The sequence below is a fragment of the Tetrao urogallus genome (genome assembly GCF_951394365.1).
Source record: "Tetrao urogallus genome assembly, chromosome: 1".
In the NCBI taxonomy this organism is placed as follows: Eukaryota; Metazoa; Chordata; class Aves; order Galliformes; family Phasianidae; genus Tetrao; species Tetrao urogallus.
The window spans coordinates 106,422,224-106,443,468 of NC_136813.1; the positions used below are offsets into that span (position 1 = coordinate 106,422,224).

Genomic DNA, 21,245 nt, shown 5'->3' on the forward strand with positions numbered 1-21,245 from the left:
ATCTTACTCTGTCACAAGTGGGTAAAGGCAAGGAAATTCCTTCCACATAGCTGTGGGAGTTCTGACTGCAAGCATAGCATTTGAGTCCAGTTTTGGAATTCACCGTCACACTGTAAAACTCAGATCCAGTACACAGATCTCAGTTTTGAGCAGTCTCTATAAGTACTGTTTTGAATACCACACAATTCCCAGTTAGCCAGCCTCCTTCCATAGGTCCTTTCATAGAAGGACTATCTGGGTGAGAGACTTCTGCCACAAAACTGGGTGAATAAGAAAAAAAAAGAAAAAAAAAAAGAAAGTGACCAGCAAATCAAAGGTCACTGTTTTCTCTTGTGTTTAACTGTCTCACAACAAGAATTCAGAATTGAGAGTTACAGTACTGATAATTTAAGGACTGGAATATTCTCCAAATTAGTGTCAAAGGACAGATATATTAAAACACTGCCACAGTAAAGAACTGAAGTAAAATATTTACTTTAGTTTGGAATTTAGAAAGAGAGTTTGGACAGCAAAGAGGCAGTATGTGCCATGTCTTTGCATCTGGGGGCCAAAGAATACTGAAGATATTAGGAGTGTAGCAACTGTTTCTCCCTGAACAACAGGGGTATCAGTTGTTTTATTTCTCCCCTCCCCAGTTAAGTTAGAGGTAGTGTCTAAAACAGCGTGATGAATACAAGAGCAGCATCCAGTGAGATCAGCTATGCCTGATGTGGCCAAAAACAAAAGAGTGTTGGCTGTAATAGTAAAACTGCTACAAAGAGATCAACAATGATTCCTGATTTGACTCCTTGAGTTGAACAAAAAAAAAAAAAAATAGGACACTGTGAGACACAGTGAATCTACTCACCAAGGAGATATGTACAGTAACTGGGTACATCTACTTCAGAGGCCAGCCTCTTGTTGGCAGGCAGACAACACTGTGTGCTGCAGCAGATGTGTGCATAACTTAGTCAAACATGTAACCACAAAAAGATAGGCAGCAGCATTCAGCTGGTACTCTGTGTTCCACTCAGATCCACAGAGCCCTAGGAGAAAAGAACCTTCTGTATACAATTTAATTTTTAAACCACATTTCCTCTAGAAAACTTTGTTTTAAATTAAATGATTACAGTAGGTTTCACTTAAAAAAAAGTTTAGCATAGTTGAAAGATCTTCACTGATAAGCACAAGTGGGACACAGCATTCAGGATTTACTTGAAGAATCATCCTCTTCTAGAAGGAGGTCATTTAATGCAATAACTGTAGCAGCAAAATCAACCAGCTCCACAAAGTCAGATGTAATTATGTTAACACCCATAACACCTGGTTTCTGTGCTTTCACCCAATTCAAAATCATGGGCAGGTTCCTAGACAAAAGAGAAAGAAAGAAAATTAAACATTCAAGATATTCTCCTCTACAGGTATTCTGCTTATTTCAAAGAGAGCATGCTGCTTGCTAATTAAGTTCTTGTCTGTGATCAGGTCCCAGTTGCCATCGAAAAATGCAACCAGAGTGAAAAGAAAACTGCTTAACATAGCAAGGAGTTGTGAGCTGCCAAACGGGAACATTGGTCAGTCAAACCCAACTAACAGGTACACAAAATGAAACCTGGAAAAAAAGAAATCAATTTTCACCTACAAGATTGTGCTTCAGGATAAAATGCTGCATTAGATTGGTTTTCATCCTGGCTCAGTTTTGAACAAGTACATGTTGAACTAAAATCTTCACACCTCAGATTGGCACAGAACAAAGCTCCATCTGGCACAAGAAGTCTTTGTGCCCACCTCCCCCTTAGGGCAGGCAGGAAAGACAGTTGTGGGCAGCACATGTGGCACTTCTACCAAACACCTTACATCCACTCAGAGCAATGGCAGGAGGGAAACCCAAGTTGGATCCAGCCCTCAGCACTGTGAGGTCTCAGCATCCCACCATACACTGCTGTAACTAGAGAACGGCAAGGTGTGCCAGGAATTGTTTCAGCTCTCAGTGGGAAGAAGTTTCAGTCATTTCTTGTGCAGACTCCTGACTTGCTGTCTGTCCAAGTTCTTTTGAAGTTCGGTATGCAAGTCTCAGTTTTCAGCACAGAGAAAAATAACTAAATGCATTAGAATTAATTCGTGCCACAGAATGCATATATTCAATGAGAAGATAGCAGACACAGATTGGCTAACAGGACAGGGAGGAAAAAAACCCATAAAGGTCTTCCACAGCTCTTGCTCCAGAAAAAGAAACTTGTCAAGAAAAAGAGGGAGAAGTAGAAGTGCTGTTCATACCAAGAGGAGACAGACTTTAGTCAGATGAGTGTGAACACTGTACATTTCTCCTCTAACAAGAACTCAGAATGCTTAAATATTCATGCTCAGGGCAGAATTTCCATATGAGAAAGCAGACATAACTGCAAAGACAGATTTGTTCCTGCAGATCAGCTAGCGTGTGTAAATGTACAGGAGCAATCATGTTTTAGCAAACAGTGGCCTCTGTTCTAGGTTTTCACAGTTCCAACAGGTAAATACTAATGATGGGATGGGACAGAAGGAAGCTGAGCAGGGTTTACAGCCTCTCAGTGGCTAAAAATCCAGGCCTGTACCAGAAATTACTTGAAACAAAGCTACTTGTTTATTCCATTTCTCTTATTATTCTTTACTAGTTTGAAAACTGAAATTCAGCATCATCTTGCTAACTTTAACGACAAGAGTACATAAAGTATACACTATAGAGGTATAAGTTAGATCTGTGCTCCCTGTTAAGCATCCCTACCAACCATAAATATTTACATTTATGCAACTTGTGGCATTAAGCACCAGTCCTAAAGCACCTGAGCACCATCTAGTGTTTGACGTTGATCACACATCAGGAAAGGCAAAGTGCAAGCCCAAAGAGGATAATGTGACTACATTCTCAGACACGTTTTGCATTTAATGATCTCTTACCTAATGCCCCTAAACTTACACAATTTACACTTCACCTGGAATTTCTACATTTCTATAGGCAACTTCTGTGATTGCTGAACTACAGCACTTGCTCTTTTTAGAAAGGCTTTTAAAGAAAAATAAGTTACATTGACTTTTTATTCAAAATTATACTTATAAGATAACTAATGATTCTCTCAAGAAGTAAACACAAGCCAGCTGCTATAGACATGTGTGTTTTTATCTCACTGCTTAACAATAAGAACAGTTGTGGATATCATCACAGTGAGAGTCACAGAGCCAATTAAGGCAGTTGTGCCTAACTACACAAGTTAATTTAGAATGTAAAAATGTTATAGCCAGACAATCGCTCAGTGACATCAAAACAGACAAACAATAAGCCAGGAGACTGAGTTCTACCAGGACTGTTAGAATTTTGGTGATTTTTGGCAAACGAGCCCATGTTTCGTGAGATTACACTCCAAGAGCTCCAATTACCAGAAAACGCACTTATAATATCCACCCCATTACTTCTCTACTCTCAATAATTATTGATTTTTAATGACTGCAAGTATCTCAACCCAGCAACGAAGTAGGACAATGAAGTAGAACTGCATGCTTCCTAAAAGGTAAAAGGTCAGTCAGCAAGTCTTACTTCTAGGCAAACATTACAGTTTCTTGCTTACTCAGTGCCATTTCAACATGAAACACTTCAAGAATTGAGAAATCAAGACATGTCTTTACCTATGAACAAGTGTATTCTTTAGACCACGGACGAGATGCCGTGCGATAGTTTTTACTCGAGGAGTGAGAATTGCTTGAGAAACATGAAAAGTCCCATAACGACTTCGTTCCTCAAGAGTGGTCTCCAGGAACTGTAAGAGCTTGTGCACGTTGGTTGTATTAGCCCACGGTGCTGGCATTTTATTCCCTGGCCATAGAAAGGGAAATTCTCGATACAACGGGTAGTGGTAGAAAATAAGAACCTAACAGAAACAAGAAAAAGGAGATGAGAGTTATTAACTACTCTGTTTAGAAACAGGATGGAGTACTGGCTTATGCATTATTCCTGGAGCTAGCAAAGCAGTGAGAAAGCGAAGAAATTACTCCCGAGTCATGACTGTCAATAAATTTACTAACATAGATGTGAGGACAGGATTGCTTCAGGCTTTAAGGGTCATCAGTTTAAAAAAAATGAAAGAATGGCCAGAAGTATAGTGAGATGTCAATTCTAAGCAGTCTGCTTAAAAAGCACTTCAGAGCACTGTCAGAATATAACCAGTGAAGTTAAGATTTTAGCTATCTTGACACCTCCTACGCTTCTGATAAATGGCTGAAACACACTGGGCTATCCAGCATTTTAATAACATTCAGTGAGAGGAGAGTGAAATGCCATTGAAGTCAATCTCATTTTCAGCAAAACCTCCTCTGAATCAGAAATCAGCATTTTATGCCTTGTAAGGTGGTTCTTTCTAAGAGGGTAATACAAAGAACGGCCCAGGTTGAAGGGACCTCAAGGATCATGAATCTCCAACCCCCCTGGCCACAGGCAGAGCACTAATAGTACCAGTTCAGAGGAAACCCTCAAAATCTCATTTAACTTGTAGTTTAAGAATTAAGTGCAGTCACTGAAATCCTGTTCTCTCGGTCTGTCTCTCTCTGTGGGCAAGAGGGATTTAGTCCTGCCACCATAAATGTGAATGGCTGTAAAGGAGCTAGAAGTTCCATAGCTTCCCTTAGTCATGATGGACCATACATACTTTACATACACCAAAATGATGACATTTTATCATATCCTCAACAGAAGTTAGCATAACATGCTCTCTCAGAAGAGAACAACATTAGTAAGGAACATAATCCTGAGAATACTGTCATCTAATTATTTAATGAGTCCCCAGCAAGCTTGTATTAGCTATCAGCAGTGTCCCTAGGCCAATACCTCAGAATGAATTCTACCCAGCTTATCTATTTAAATCTGAATCTTCTGAGTGTGAAAAAAAAAAATTATGGATCATCTTTCCCCCACCTGATGCTTCTTTTCCCACATGTACTGTAACGTCACATATTCTACACACTCAACACAACAAAGTTTGGATCCAAATGCCGAGCGAATCCTATTGATCAAGAAGAAGTGATGGCTGTCATCCATGGCATAGAAGTGATTGAAATCCAAGAAGATGACTTCTTTGGGGTGTTGCTCAAGAAAGGTATTAATCTCCATTAGTCCATCCCATACTTTGATGCCAAACAATCCATGTATGAAGTAAATCTCCTGTCCTATTTCCCCAGGCTTGGAAGATACACGGAGATCAAAATAGCGGATTCCACCTTCCAATTGCTCTTTGAAAGTCAGATTTTGAGTTACTGACCATTTCTTCATTATCTTTTTAACCAAAGAAATTCTGGCCAAGCGTTTGATGGCAGTGGCTTGGTCTGGTCCCACAGGAGATTTCTCATCCACCCAGTAGCTGAAAGAATCATGTGATCCTACAAAATAAAGCCAAGAATAATTAGTTTTCCAAGAAATTGAACTCTCCTCAGCACACACAGCCTTGTAAAATAAAAAAGGCCATACATGCATAGCAGGGCCAGAAAAGAGTTGCACTGAACTCTTTCAGACAATCCTTTTATACTTCATCTTCCCTTTTTTCCCCTCAACTGTACAGGCATAAGGAAAAACTTTTTCAGAGGGCGGTCAGACACTGGAATAGCCTGCCCAGGGAGGTGGTGGAGCTGCTGTTCCTGGCAGCGTTCAAGAGGTGTCTAGATGAAGAGCTAAAACATATGGGTTAGAGGCTTGTGATAGCAATGGTAATGAGAGGATGGTCGGACTAGATGACCTTGTAGGTCTTTTCCAACCTTGTGGTTCTATGACCCTATGAAAGTACAGAAAGTAGAGTTTGAGCTGTGTTCTTGTGCTAATATCAAAGCACTACAAAAATTATAACCACAAGGAAAATACCAGTGGTAAAGGAAACTTCCATCCTAACTCCCTTCTCCATCTATAAGCTGTCAAGCAACCTCCAAAGATCTCCTAGAGTCTGATGGATCACTGGTTTAAGATGGGACACCAATTTCATTGAAAGAAAAAAGTCACAGATTTAATTTTCATTCTACCTCATAAATTCAATCATGATGTATTTCAAAGTTTCCAAAACAGATATTTTCATTCATGTGATAGACAGAGGGATGTTAACATGCACACACTTCACTAGAATGCTTCACTTTAGCCCCAAAATGGTAAATATACGATCAGTAGTTTAGAGAGTGGCTTAAGACTGGCTGAACTCAGAGGTAAAACAACTAAGTTCAAGGTAACACTGATTAAGCCTGAGATTTTCTTTCAATCAAGTTGTAGTCTCATGTTAAACTGATATTAGATACTGCTGAACAAATTCAGCTATTTCTCTTCAATCTAGCAGTGACTTCCTGTAGCCTCAAATACAAAAATACAGAATTAATCCAAAGGAAGACCCACAGTCAAAACTATCAGCACACGCTCCTTGAATGTAACATGCACCTTGGCAAAGAAATTGCAGCTACAGTGGGAATTTCTGCTTACTAGAAGAAGTACTCTGCAATCCAATACACATTTTAAAAAACCTCATAATGAACTCCAAAATAAAAGCTTGCAAGACAAAAGAAATATCCCTCGCTGAGTCAAGTCAGTGAAGAGCTACCACTGAACAGTGAAATCTCTTCCCTTGATACTAGGGCAGTCAGAAGCTAAAGATGGGCACATGCTGATCTAACACAGACAGAGGATTTCTAAGCATTTCCAACTATTTACATCAGTCACCTGCATTCTGGCCAATTAGCTGCAATTTCTCTTCAAAACTCCATCTAGAAAGTATTACAGAAGCTCTAAACATTTCTGCTTTCCTGTTTATTTTCAGGACAGAAGCTTTTCCATAGAGACAAACCCCACCTGCATCCTGCAAATGCAGAGCTGAAGTACAGGGAAGGCATCTTCAATCCCTGCTCACCATAAGAAGCTCTTCCTCCAGCTGTCTGAGGGCAGCCATACCTCACTGCCTGCATCTGCCCCTTCCATCACTGCATGGCCCAGTTTCACCTTCTCCTCGCTCCTATGGCTTTATTTTTCCAGAACTTTCTTCTCTACCTCACTCTGCAATTCCTTAAAGAAATCCTAATGGAAATTTTAGATTAAGACAACAGTTGAGTCTACAACCCCCCTTTATCCAAGCCTTGTGTACAAGCGCTCACCTGAAGGCTCATGCATTTCTTGCCATGCAAGGTCAGAGATGTAATTAAGATTATGATCTCAACTGGATTACCTTGTCAGGGTTTTTTAATCCAGACAGAAGGAAAGATCAAGCAGTGGTACACAACAAGCTTAAATGTTCTTTTCTTTGCACAAACTTCAACTAGTTTGAAAGTTCTGAAAAGGAAAGTTTTGTTTCCAGGGTCTATAAAAGAATATTTAAGTAATTCCTGATCAACTCCTCATTTATCCTTCCTGGTCTTTGCAAAAGCATGCCTCTTACGTGGCTTTCCCTTCAGTCGTGAGGAAGAACAAGTGACAAGTAACAAAAAGCTGTTTTTAAAAGCTGTCACAATAAACCACATCAAGAAGCAGCCGTCAGCTTGGGAGTGCTTCTTCCACTTCCAAATATGTTAACCAGAACAAATACAGCTTCACTAATACAGGACTAAACATCTAATGAAGACATTTCAGAAGGTGCCGTACAAAGCCTTGCTCATGAAGGAAGCTGCAATTGACAGACGCTGAAGTTTCACACACCTCATAAAGTACAATGAGTCTTTCAGTCCTCTATGGTATTTGTAAAGCAGACCTCATTTGCACAGGGATTGTCTTCTGTCCCTTAGAAAGTCACTTGGTAATTTTATTTATTTATTTTTAAGTTTTCAGTTCATTTTAACTTCTTCCTTTAAGTCTCTGTTAGAATAAAGCCATCAGAAACATTTTCTGTTAATTATAACCAAGACTGTGCAAAGAAGTCTGTCCAGAGAAGTCACTTGCTGCTATGGCCTCTCACACAGTGACACTGATACATGACTTAGGAATGAACAGAATTACAATTTTATCTGGCATCAAATATATTGTTGTCAACATTGAAGGATTTGTCTACACAAATCCAAGCCAAGAAACAGTTTGTTTTCTTAAGTCTGATAATATATTTCACAGCTACAGAAGCTTCTTTCCATTGCAGATGGCCATATTTAAAGCACAGGGAGAGGTATAAAACAGCAATTTTCTCCTTGCAGTATTGCAAAACAACTTCTATTTAGAGCTGTAGAAAACAACAAAGAAGCTAAATGCACAGTGCAGCTTTTTCAACACATACTTTAAGAACTGGGCTCCTCCACAGGGCAGCTATTTAAGGAACTCGAACTGTGTGACATGCTTCTAGCTAGAGAAGATGCTTTAAAATCCTGCATTCATCAACTGAAGCATCTCAGAAGTGAGACTTATCATTTACAATGCAGTCAACACATATGCAGAATCATGCAGAATGTGCACTAGAGAATCTGAAAAACAAGCTCTCTGTTTCATAGGAGGACCACCTCCCTTACAGTGCAGGGTAGTATCACCTGTACAGAGGACAGTAAGACACAGCAGGAGTGCAGCCACATTCCTCAGTGCCATTTACAGAAGGCCAGCCACCAACTGTGATAAGTATCCAGGCCATGTCTGACTGCTTTTAGTTCAATAAGAAAAAAGTGAACCAAAAACCCAAAGCAACATTACTGGGGATGCTGGGATGAGAGCTAAGAGACAGGTGAGGATTCACATCATCCACCAAGACCTTCTCTGATTTAAGATCACTGTGCTACGTTCCCAGCTCAGCTACTGACCTTTAATGTAGCTTAGCTGTGATGTTAAACTACATGCTAAGCTGATTGAATCATGATGTCAAATGAATCCCTTGCTCTCCTTTCTACACCTGAGCCCCATGGAAGACCCAATCATTCTGCAGCAATGGCATGAGCCAGGCTGGTTCCTGATTGAGCATTACATAATCACATACAGTATCAAGCAAAGGGAATGGCAGTCATTGACCAGAGCAAGAAGAAAAAAAAACCACCACAAAACCTCTTTGTGGCAGAGTGCTGTGCATGAGAAACCCTCTTCAGTCTGTGGTTCCAACCAAGCAGTATGCATCTCTTCAAGTTACACAGACCCTTTTCTCAAGAAAGCTCACATCAGCGAAACATTTCAGATGATAGCCAAAATCTTATATAAATTACACCCTGTTATTGACTCAAATATTTTCCTTATACCTGCTGATTGTGAACACAGCAATCTCAGTCTGTGATTGAAAAGTGAGAAAGCACAGCAGAGCGAAGAAGCCAGTCCGGAATTGTCCTTTAGGGGAAGAGAGGCTAGATGCCCTATTCCAAATTACATCAAGGGCATGTTCTTGCACATGCTGCATACTGACATGATTCAAGAGGAATCACTGCATGTGACAATGGATAAGTGTTCAGATTGCAGCATCTCAGGAAGGGTTGCAGTGACAAGCATCAATGCTGCACTCACACCTTCCAGAAACCCATACCATACAGAAACAAGCTTAAGAAAGAAAGAGCCTGTATATTCAGAAGAAAAAAAAAGGAAATAGAAACTTCTGGCAGCTCTTACAACACATTAAGAGATGATGGCTGCTCTGCTTCAGTTTCATATCTTTCATCTCATAAAGATGGGAAGGTTCAAGTATTAAGAGGCATCTCAGACACTAAATCACTAAAATGATGGATGGCCTTCTTAATTTTATCCTAGCAAGTGCAACTGTGGATTAACTTTCATTCATATCTTTAAACTCCTTTTTATTCTCATTACACTAATTTCCCAAGTTAGTTGTATGTTAAATAGATCGCATTTCAGTGTTCAGGGTGGCTTTTTTTTTTTTTTTGCTGAAGTGTTTGCACTAATTGTTAGGAAGCAGCCTTTTATCAGCACATCTGCAGCAAAGTCTTAACTTTCCAGCATCTCTATTTGTCATGCTACTTGGTCACAGATAGCCTAATTAACCCATGGTGTAGCTCAAACAATGACATTAATCAACAAGACGTTATTAAACCTTCATTTCAACAATTACTGGTTGCATCTCTTTGCATGGTCTTCTTTTATTTCCACATCACTTTGTCTCCATGCACAGATGCAGTACAGGGAAAGGAATCAGCATCACCTTACAAACCCATGACTTGCAAATATACTCATATTTCAAACATCCCTTGAAGGTATGGCACACAAAACACAGATCCTCCACAAAAGATCATGCTATGTGCATGCTGCCAATTACTTGAAAACAAGACAAACTTTTTTTTTTTTTTTAAATACAAGCAGTTGAATCAGTAGTTCCCCTGGTTGCAAGGCTGGGGACTAGCCAGATGCAGCAGGTAAAGCAACCTCCAAAAAGCTGGCTAGCCAAGAAAGAATAATGAAAGCAAAAGGACAGGAGAGCACATAGTCATTGAATTTAACTGAATCAGAGTAATTTGTTTTGATGTCCACATTGAATAAATATTAATATGATGGAAAACATGATAGAAAACCCCTCATGTAATGTTAAAGATTCCTAAGAGGCAAGGTCAACATACTTGTACCAATCCATTAACGACATTAAAGGGTCATTTATGGGCAAAGAATCGCCCTAACTGTAGTTGATGCCAAGACTTCTTAGAGCAAGCTTTGCTCACTATACGAAGTGCATTCCCCATACATTACAAAGCACCACAGATGACAGAGAAGCAAACATTACATAGCCAAGACACTTAAGACAGCAACCAAGTTCCAAAAAGACAGGATGCAAACGCTAGCAAATTAAAGCCCACAAGTGTTCTTCTAAACCAAATGTTCCACATGCGCCAGAATTGAGGGAAAATGGGATAAACACAAGTGCCTCACGGAGCCTAGAAGTCCTCAGGATTCAGGTCATTAACAATCCAGATTTTCTAATCAAAAGATTAACTTCTTAAAAGCTCTTCACTAATGAAAAACAAAGTAAATAGTTCATTTTCATTTGCCAAGCCAAAGGACAAGAGGCAGTAACAACATGCATCCTATTGAAAGTTATTAACCTAAAACTACTTAGATAAACACATTAATATTTCAATACAATTCTGAAAGAATTCTTTGGGTATTATTAACACTGTTTCATTAGAGAAGAGAAAGAGCCTAGTAGAGATTAAATCCTCTTAGGAAAACTTCCTCTCCCTGTCAGAGGATTACCATGACTTCCCCCCTTTTGGGGTGGAAGGCAGTTAGGGAGGAACAAATGATGTAAGGAGAGAAAGAGAAGTCTGCGTGAGACTGTCACAAACACAATATCACATTACTCCGCTCTTCCTTCAAGCAGGAAGAAATCAATTTGGATTGAATTAGCCATTTGGATGGAGTTCTCGCCAATTTTTGCACAAGTCAACCATGACTTCCCATTTATTTTATTATTTCCCCGTAGAGGGAAAGCAGGAAGTGGCAGCACCTCTCCAACATTTCAAAGCCTGGATGGATGCTCCTGCTCTGAAAAGAAAACCATCAATTTAGGTTCCCATATTCCTTTTCTGTGACTAGTCAGAAATGTGCAGATCAAGAGCTCTCATCTTCCTTGTGAATTATTCATATTTTCATTATGCAGCCCTTTCAAAATCTTCTCAGGGCAGCAAGAAAGACTTCCCCATCATACTGAAGGGGAGAAACAAACATTAATATTGACACAGAAACTGTTTTTCTGTTAGTAAAACTTATCTCAAAAACCAGTTACAACTAGCTGCTATTAGAGATAGAAGACTAAGGTAATGAAGTCACTTGGACTAATCCTGAAAAGTCTGCATTTACAAATCACATCCAACACCATATTTAAGCAGGTATGTTCCACTAATGGTTACACCCTCATTGATTGGTAGAAGCCAATTAAATTAGAAAGGAAAATAAAGCTTGGTGAACCAAAACATTAATTCTACATTTTCTTCTCTTTGAGCTTTAACCCAACAGATGGCCATTTTAGCTGATTCAAAGGAGTACTACTTGGAAAAGAAAACGCAGATCCAAAAGCCACTGCTTTTCCTCACAGGAGGCATGTCCACATGGCACACAAGCTCAGGAACACAGCAACAAGATGACTGCAGCATTAGCAAGTTCAACCACTTGCCTCAGGGTTGAGGCATCAAAGATGAAAAAACATCACATCTCGTAAGAAGCTCGTGGCCCATTTTCAGATGGCCAGGGCTGCCGCTTCATCTACTGTAAACACTTGAGTTTCAGCTTGGCCTCCTAAACACAAGGTGCCCACAGGACTTTCGCTAATCACTAAGGACAGCAAAAGTGGCTATGGCTGAAGAGATGGCAGCAGCCATGCGAGACCCCCCCAGCTCAGGCATCCCCAAAGGCACAGCACAGTCTGTCTGAAGCTCTGTTTTCCAGAGCTGATCATTTCGTAGGACTTGGATCAGCGAGTTCAAAACCATTCGATTTCTCTGTCGGGGCTTCAGGGCAATCTTATCAGGAGGTGGAAACAGGGACACATTAACAAAAGCGTCTGCCATAGTCATACTGACATTCCCATGAACAAACTATGGAAATTTATTCAATTAAAAGTTACAAAGATAGTTAATTAAGAAATTGCATGTGGTAGGGAGAACTAAGCAGCTTCACTGAAGCAGTAACGGAGCAGCAGATGAACCTTATCTGTTTTAAGAGGCCAAGGACACACTTCTCCACAGATATCATTGAAAACAGGCAAAGACATCTCAACAACTAATTCTGCTTTCCAGTATAGTCCTATTTTAACCATGTTCAAGTGAAGGTTATTATCTATGTTAACAAAATGCTTTTGTAAATTTGAAATTCAGCTCTAGCTACCTACAGCCCAGCATCCTACAAGCAATTCTCTAGCAGTCACTCAACCTGCTGCAGACAGGAACTGAGCCACATCTTAATTGCTCTGCATTGCTCTGAAATGACACCTTGGCTATGCTATCACATACATTCACAGGAAGTGCTAATATACCAGCTGGGATCCCTGAGCAGTGACAAAAAGGCTCTGTGCCCTGTCAGAAGCAATTACTACAGTGCTGCCCTATTTCTCTCCCGAGAAGCAGACTGCTCACAAACCCACTCCAGCAGCACACCCTGCCTGGCATTACCTACAGTGCTGTATGTACTCATATCTGAATAATCTAAATTTTTTTTGTGTTTCAAATCAGTCTTAAACATATGAAGTTAAACACAGCTTTCCTGTCAATACTGAAAAACAAATCTTACAGGTTAGGACAAACATCACCATGAATTGACTTTCATACCACAATTCAAAGAGAAGCATTTCTGGCAGGAACTAGCTCCTCCAAAAAAGTGTTTCCCCCTAACTATCACCACCACCTGAGAAATTTTCCATCAAGTTGGCTTGCTGAAGGCACTCATTCACCTTTGTATGAACAGGTATGGGCCAAAATTTGTCCTTCATTTATTCTAAGGGGAGGAGAGACAGAAGGAATGGAGGAACCAAAACAGGAGACAAGAGGCATTTGGCTGGCTTAGCTGGATTAAAAAGTAGCATCTACAATTATTCTTGATGCTCCTGCAAGAAAGTGCTTTCCTACTTTCCCATGTACAGGTAAATCCCTAACTAATTGATCATAAGTTTCTTCCGTGAGGCAAAGAAAAACAGAATTGAGGGGGGAAAAAAAAAATCCTCTCAGCTAACCATTCAAAATTTGGAACCAATCCAGAGATACAGTCTGATGAAAAATTGCAAGTAGACCTACCTCACGTATCACAGCTCTTGATTATTCAAAGACTGCATAAGCCATTCATGACTAAGGAAATGCTTTATCAGCAAAGCCAAAGGAAAACAGATTTGTCACTTTTTAACTCATCACATTCATATCCAGAATGTCTCCAAGAATGGGGCTTCCACATCTTTGGGCAACCTGTCCCAGTGCCTCACCACCCTTACTGTACAAAAAAAAATTCCATATATGCAATTTAAATCTCCCCTCTTTTAGTTTGAAACCATTTCCTCTTGTCCTGTCACAACAGACCATGCTAAAGAGTCTGTCCCCTTCTTCTTTAAACCTACCCCCTTTCCCTCGCTTTTGAAAACATATAGTTCAAGAAATGGGCAAGGAAAACACCAGGTGTCAGAGTTACATAGCTCCATAAAATAGCTTAAAACAAAATATCTTGAGATTAGACCAAATGCTATACAAATACAACACTTTGCATTATCCTGCTAAGGGTCACATTCACAGTTCATGTTCAAGAGCTCATTTTAAACTCGCATTCAAAGAGGATTAGTCCAGAGCATAATTAGGAAAAAAACCCTCAAGAGCTTCACATACAGTCATAATTTGTTAAAGATAGTATTTTTGACAAAATTAACTGTACGCAGTTTGATGACATTTCGGTTATGTGACATCTTTCAATTTCCCACTGCAAAACTCCTTCCCTCAATCACACCACACAAAAACTCACCTTCAGATGGCACTGAGCTGGCTTAGAATGTAGCCCCCAGTTTTTCAAGAAAAGCCCAAATATTAGAACTGATTGCGCCCAAGCTTTTGAAGATTACTCCAACTTCTTCAAAGTTTCTCTCTATTTTGAGCACAGAATTAAATCAGCATGTAAGCACTAAATGAGTGCACCCAATAGAATACCCACCGTAAGCCCTACTTGTTATCAGTCACTTCTCAGGATTGGGCAAATAAAGAATAATGACTTCCTCTCTCCTCAGGCAGCATGTTTCACAACACATTCAGAGAAACAGAATAGTTCTGGTTAAAAAAAAAAAAATCCCAGAGGTCACAGCTTCCTTTAAAGTCAGCGAAAACACGCAGCTCCAAAAGTTTGCGCCAGATAAAGAACTCTATGCTTCACACAAGAGAGTTACTTAAATGGTAACACTTGCAAAGCGAGAGACTGGTTTAAACCCAGTTTTGTTGGTTTTCTTTTTTGGGTGTATATTAGCAATTATTAATTTTGAATAGTCCCAACCTGCAATCTCTTAGAAATACACGTATATTTATCTCTAAATGCTGCATATCCAAAACCAATCATTTCAGGGTTATGAATACTGGCTTTATTTAGAGCTAAAGCAAGTTCTCGGGCTTCAACTGCTTCAGCGGCACCAATAGCATTGCATCCCCAGTCTTGCATACAACAAGAAATTGGGAGGAAGGAGGAGAAAAAATCCAAAAACCAGTTGATTCCATCATTCCAGTGGTGAAAGCAAACACCACAAGAGACAGACAAAAGCAAGCCATACCTGTCATACATGCATACATTACACACAGATCAAAATGTTTCTCATTTGAGCTGATGGCTACCTTTCAGATTTCTTGAAGACACCACAGGCTGTCATTGATATTCAGCATCTGTAAACAGATTTCCCAACACCAAACTGTATTGTATAACCCTTTCCTTGCATACTGCTAGTAACATTATCCTGGCTTCCATAAAGGTTGCTTCATCAACTAAAAAAAATTCAGATCAGCAGAAAAATCACTGGACTATAATTATAAAATCAGAAAATATAGTCCCAAAGCATCTACCCATTACACCTTCTTTTCTACTCCTCGCTCTACTCACCAGTGCTGGGACCAGTGGTATTTAACATCTTCATAGGTGTTGTGGGATCAAGTGCACCCTCAGCAAGTTTGCAGACAACACCAAACTGAGTGGTGCAGTTGACACACTAGAGGGAAGGGATGTCATCCAGAGAGATCTCGACAGGCTCAAGAGGTGGACCCACGCCAACCTCATGAAGTTCAACATGGTCAAGTGCATGGCACTGCAGCTGGGTCAGGGCAATCCCAAACACAGATACAGGTTGGGCAGAGAATGGCTTGAGAACAGCTTTGAGAAGTGGAAGTGGCAGTTGATGAAAGGCTCAACGTGAGCTGGCAATGCGTGCTTGCAGCCCAGAATGCCAACCGTATCCTGGCATCAAGAGAATTGTGACCAGCAGGTCAAGGGAGGTAATTCTGTCCCTCAACTCTACTCATGTGAGACTCCATTGGGAATACTGTGTCCAACAATACAAAACAAGACACAGAGCTTTTAGAATGAGTCCAGAGGAAGACCACAAAGATGATCAGAGGGCTGGAGTACCTCTCCTGGGAAGACAGACAAAGCTGTAGCTCTTCAGCCTGGAGAAGGCTCTGAGGAGATCTTATAGCAGCCTTCCAGTACCTGAAGGGTAGCTACTTCTAATAATGGCATGTAGTTGCAGGATAAGGGGAAGTGGTTTTAAACTGGAAAAGGAAGATTTAAATTAGATACTAGAAATTCTTTACTGTGAGGGCACTGAGACACTGAGCAGGTTGCCCAATGAGGCTGTAGATGCCTACTCCCTGGAGGCTCTCAAGATTTGGCTTTGAGCAACATGGTCTAGAGAGAGATGTCCCTGCCAATAGCAGGGAGGTTGGAACTAAATGATCTTAAGGTCCCTCCCAATCCAAACCATTCTATGATTCTATTCATACGTTACCTGAAGTATATGCAGAAAAGAGATGGGAAGATGCAGTAAAGCCAAAATTTGTGCAGGTATTTTAAAAATACAAACAACAACCAACACTACTCATTCTAAAAGCAGCATGTCATGACTGAAACAAGAATTCAATAGCTTAGCTCCTCCACTACAAACTTGATACATTGCCACAGCCCATCACTTAACCTTTCAAAACCAAAGTTCTACATCCATAAAGACATTGTGATGTTCGCTTAAACTGGGAATGATTTCCTTGCTAGAAGTTTCAAAATCTGCAGCCAGCCAGAACAGCATTCAAACACTGAAACAGTGCAATTTCTGACCCCCTCTCATTGTAGAAACCAGCAAAGTTACAAAAAAAAAAAAAAAAAAAAAACCACAACCATGCATTTGCTACTGTTCAGTGGAGAAGAAAAAGTGTCACTGTCTATTGAAACCGCATTTTGAATTGTTCCAACCTTCTACCCCAGGAAATACAGCAGTGGGTGTTGTAGTATCCACAGGAAGTGCACTTCCCCTTCTCTACATGCTTCAAATGCCATTTGGTAATCTCTGCTAGGGCAAAGAAAGTCCCTCTGTTTGTAAGGAAGCATCTCCCCATGCCTTCTACATGACATGTACCTAAAGGTTTTTGACAATCTAATGCACAATGGTGAAAATCAAGCTACTATCAGAAAGCCTACCAATACCAACCAGAGGCCAGCATCAGAACCATCTGCTTACAGTAGTTACCCCTAAGATCTTCTCTCCTGGGATTTAAGAGCAATACTAGATTATTATTTTTTGTCACTTAGATTCAAATTCAACTGTGCTCATAAATAATTTCCAAGGTATCTTTTGTCTTACTCATTTGTCAGTTTATCTATCTAAAGTGAAAGCAATGACGCTTAACAAAGTCTTAAACTCGGAGTCATGGGGAGCAACTAGGAGTTAGTTATTACTAAACTCATCTGACAAAGAGGGAAGATCTTTTAAGTAGATCTTCAGCAGTCTTTCTCCCACTCCTGCAACGGATGGAGTTCACATAAGCATTTACTCACAAGTCCTTGGACACCAAACCAAACTTGAACAGCACCTTTAAGAATTCCATTTTCCAAAATTTACGCTTAAATGAGAGTTTGAGCTGGAAAAAGTTGCTTTCTAGCATGCTACTCCTAATTAGCTTCTGAGGAGCAAAAGCAACAAGTCATAGTTCAGGGATTAACTGAAGGAAGGGCTATTTAGGGCTATCATCAGCATTAATACGTTTAATCCTAAGATGGGCCATTCCATTCCAAACTGAAATTGCCTCACACAGAAACAAGGCTTTAACTACCTGAAGGGAGGTTGTAGTGAGCTGGGGGTCAGCCTCTTATCTCATGTAACTAGTGATAGGACTAGAGGGAACGGCCTCAAGTTGTGCCAGAGGAGACTCGGGCTGAACATTAGGAAATACTTCTTCTCCAACCATGGGCAGGTGCTGGAACGGGCTGCGAGGAAGATGGTGGAGTCACTGACCCTGGAGGTGCTAAAGAATGCTTAGATATTGCATTTAGAGACATGGTTTAGAGAGAACTATAGGTGATAGATGGATGGTTGGACTGGATGATCTTGTAGGCCTTTTCCATCCTTGGGGATTCTATGAGTCTCAACATAGGCCTTCTGCGTGCTTGTTATAGGTCAAGCTAACAAATACAATCCCAAGCACAGCAAATCCTAACAGGAGAACACACATCTCAACACCAGATTTAGTCCAAATACCTGAAATCCCAGCTACTCACTATAAGGGCACAGCAGATTGCTTTAAACTGACACATACTCAAGACACTAGTCACCTTACTCAACATGGCAAGCAATGAACAGAAAAGAAAGAACAACATCTCTATGTGTTCTACTACTACACAAGGCTGAATGGCTCAAAGCCAAACCCAGGATGACAATCCAGCAGGCCGGAAGGCCAACACCTACGGGAACACCCTGACCACTCTTCCCACGGCCCCAGTCACCCGGGAGGGAAGGTCAACCCTACCGCCTGCCCAGGCTGCCCACGGCCCAAGCGTTCACTTCAGGCCCTAGCTCGACCGACCCCCCACCACCTCGGGGACGGCCCACAGGCCCTGTTAGCTCCGAAAACAGCAGCCAGCCTCCCGCCTCCTTCCCCGCCCCGTCTCACCTGGGATGGCCAGGTTGGAAAGCGGGTAGCTGCACAGCGCCGCCGGCAAGGAGCCCATCCAGTCCGCGTTGCCGTCCGCCATGGCTCCCGCCGCCCGCTGCCGCCGCCTCCGGCCGCCCTCCTTACCGCCCGGCGGGCTCATCACCGCCCGGCGCCGCTGCCACCTCGCAGCCTGACAGCGACGCCTGGCAGCCCCCGGCCCGGCCAGGCCGTGACGGTAAGGGGCGGCCGGGACGGGGGGACACAGCGGCCGCCCGCCGCCTTATGTAACAGGTGCGGGCCGGACGGCACGGCTCGCCATGGCACGGCCCACCGCCGTCACAGCCGCCTCGCGACCATTGGCCGTCCCGCCGGCTGCCCCGCCCCTGCCTACGGTGTGGCCGACAGAGCAGGGGCCTCGCCTCGTGCGGCGGGGGCCCGGTGAGCTGCGGCTGGGGCAGAACGTGCGCGTGGCTGTAGCGAGAAGTCATAAGCGAAGCACAAACGCTGCCACAGCGGTTCTTCCGTGCTCTCGCAGCACGACATGTCTCCCTGGGACCCAGCCGTAGGAAATGTGCCCACAGCAGACCCACAGCATACAATATCCCAATCTGGAAGAAACCCGCAAGGATTGTCGAGTCCACTTTCCGGCTCCACACAGCACCGCCCAAAATCCAAACCCTATGTCTGAGAGTAGTGTCCAAACACTCCTTGAACTCCAGCACTCAGGGCCATGCCCACAGCCCTGGGCAGTCCGTTCCATGCCCACCGACCTCTGGTGCAGACCCTGTTCCTAACCTCCAGCTCCCCTCCCCTGACACAGCTCCATGCCATTCCCTTGGGCCCTGTCGCTGTCACAGAACAGAGCTCAGGGCTGCCCTTCCACTCCCTATGTGGAGCTGCAGCCGCCATCAGGCCTCCCCTCTGCTCTGCGCTGAACCAACCCTGTGAAAGCACCAAAATCACTGCTCTTTCTGTGCCACCGTGCCAATGAATGCAGCACGGAGCCCGCCTGTCTCAGAGAACAGGGGACATTAACAGCGCAATCTGGAACTGGAGATTGTGTCATGTCAGCTGAGGTCTGAATGTCATCTCACTGCAGGTGGTACCGCATGGGGGTTCCATGTTGGCAGCCACATGAAATGTCACCTCTCTGTGCCAGCTGGCTCGCTTGTCCTTGCTGATGGCACCAGCTGTGTATTCCTGCAGGCACCGAGGCCTTCTGTCACCACGCTGTGAGGGAATGTACTGCTGTGCGCTTGCTCAGTGTGTGCTTGCACACATGCAGTGGCCCTGTGTGCACCAGCAGAAGGATGCTGTGCTGTGCAGCTCAGATGTGCACCTTCCCCACTTGGGTATTGTGGGCAGTGCTTCACAGTGGTTAGGAAAATCATAAAAACTGAAGTTGGTGTACTTGCTGCAACCATCCTGCATTTCCCACTCCTCAAATGACATGGAGAGGATGGGGTGTGTATGACAGACAGAAGGCTGAAGACGAGCAAATTAGAGGAACAAGTTAGAATCAGAATCACAGAATCATTAAAGGTTAGAAAAGACTATTAAGATCATCTAAATCCAACTGCTGATCTATCACTGCCATACCACTAATCTATATCTTTCAGTGCCACATTGACTGTTTTTTTTAATACTTCAGGGAAGGTGACTCCATCATGCTTTTTAAGAAGAAATGTTTCCTAATATCCATCCTGAACCTCCTCTGGTGCAACTTGAGGCCATTCCTTTTCATCATAGAGAGTGCTGCAGGGAGTGCTTTGGTGTGGGAAAGGGAGTCTCATTGCACTGCCTTGTGTCATAACCCCTGCTACATGAGGGGCCCTCAGCCACCACATCAGCTGGAGGAGGCCTAAAACCTCTGATCTGTTCCCTTCACAGCCTCCCAAGCTTTGCCACCAAGGGAGCACCTGACAGATCAGCTACTTCGGTGCTGCCACAGTCCAGTGACCACAGCCAGTTGCAGTGTGCCCACACTGTGGCATAATGCGTCCTGGTTTCTGTGGCTAGGATTGTTTCTAGGCACCCCAACTGCAAAGGGCATTCAGACTGCAGGATGCCAGCAGCTCACAACAGCCTAACAAGGAAAGGGGATGCATCAGCTGTGCAGGGTGAGACTTCAGCTGCGAGCATCTGCTGCCATGTGCAGACACTTGCTGGCAAGAACTTCTGGAAGAATTTTCTTATGGTCTGAAACCTCCTTGTGACTTTCTAAAGATAAGCATTACATTGCCTATTCCTTTCCCCAAAACCTCAGCCTCTCCATCCCCACAGAACTCCATAATTTTGTTCTGTAACCAGTACCAAACCCTGCAATGATGTACATTAATAATACAGGGAGGGAACAGAAGTGCATTAATGGTACTTTTTTTTTTTTTTTTCCCCTCAAACTGAGCCCACAAATTATCTGTGGCCTCATCACTTGAGTCTGTGCAAAAGCTCCATAGCCAAGCACGTGGCCGCAGAGATGAATACCTAAGCAGGCAGGAAAAATATCATTCTGTCTATATTTTTAAATTCTGTATTGAGGTCAGTATGAAGCTGTATTTTTCCATGCTTCTAGAGTACTCACATCTGCATCACATACAGCACAGAAGATGTCCTGGCTCAAGCTGTACTCTCAATTCCCCCACTCATTATACAGCCTTATGCCTTACATAGATTTACCAAAAGAACTCAGCTGTTCCCTCGTGCCTGGGCTCAGAGCACAATCCAATGTCACAGACAGCAGTTAAGCAGCT

At 42.4% G+C, this 21,245-nt stretch overlaps 1 protein-coding gene across 1 annotated transcript; it reads right to left on the minus strand.

The window, feature by feature from the left end:
- Positions 1-1,183: 1,183 nt before the first annotated feature.
- Positions 1,184-18,655, minus strand: PLCXD2 (phosphatidylinositol specific phospholipase C X domain containing 2; the record flags this gene model as incomplete). Its single annotated transcript, XM_079549639.1, has 4 exons — positions 1,184-1,346; positions 3,634-3,875; positions 4,916-5,376; positions 18,514-18,655. The coding sequence occupies 4 exons, from the start codon at positions 18,653-18,655 to the stop codon at positions 1,184-1,186; spliced, it is 1,008 nt and encodes a 335-aa protein (XP_079405765.1).
- Between the last annotated feature and the right edge of the window lie 2,590 nt (positions 18,656-21,245).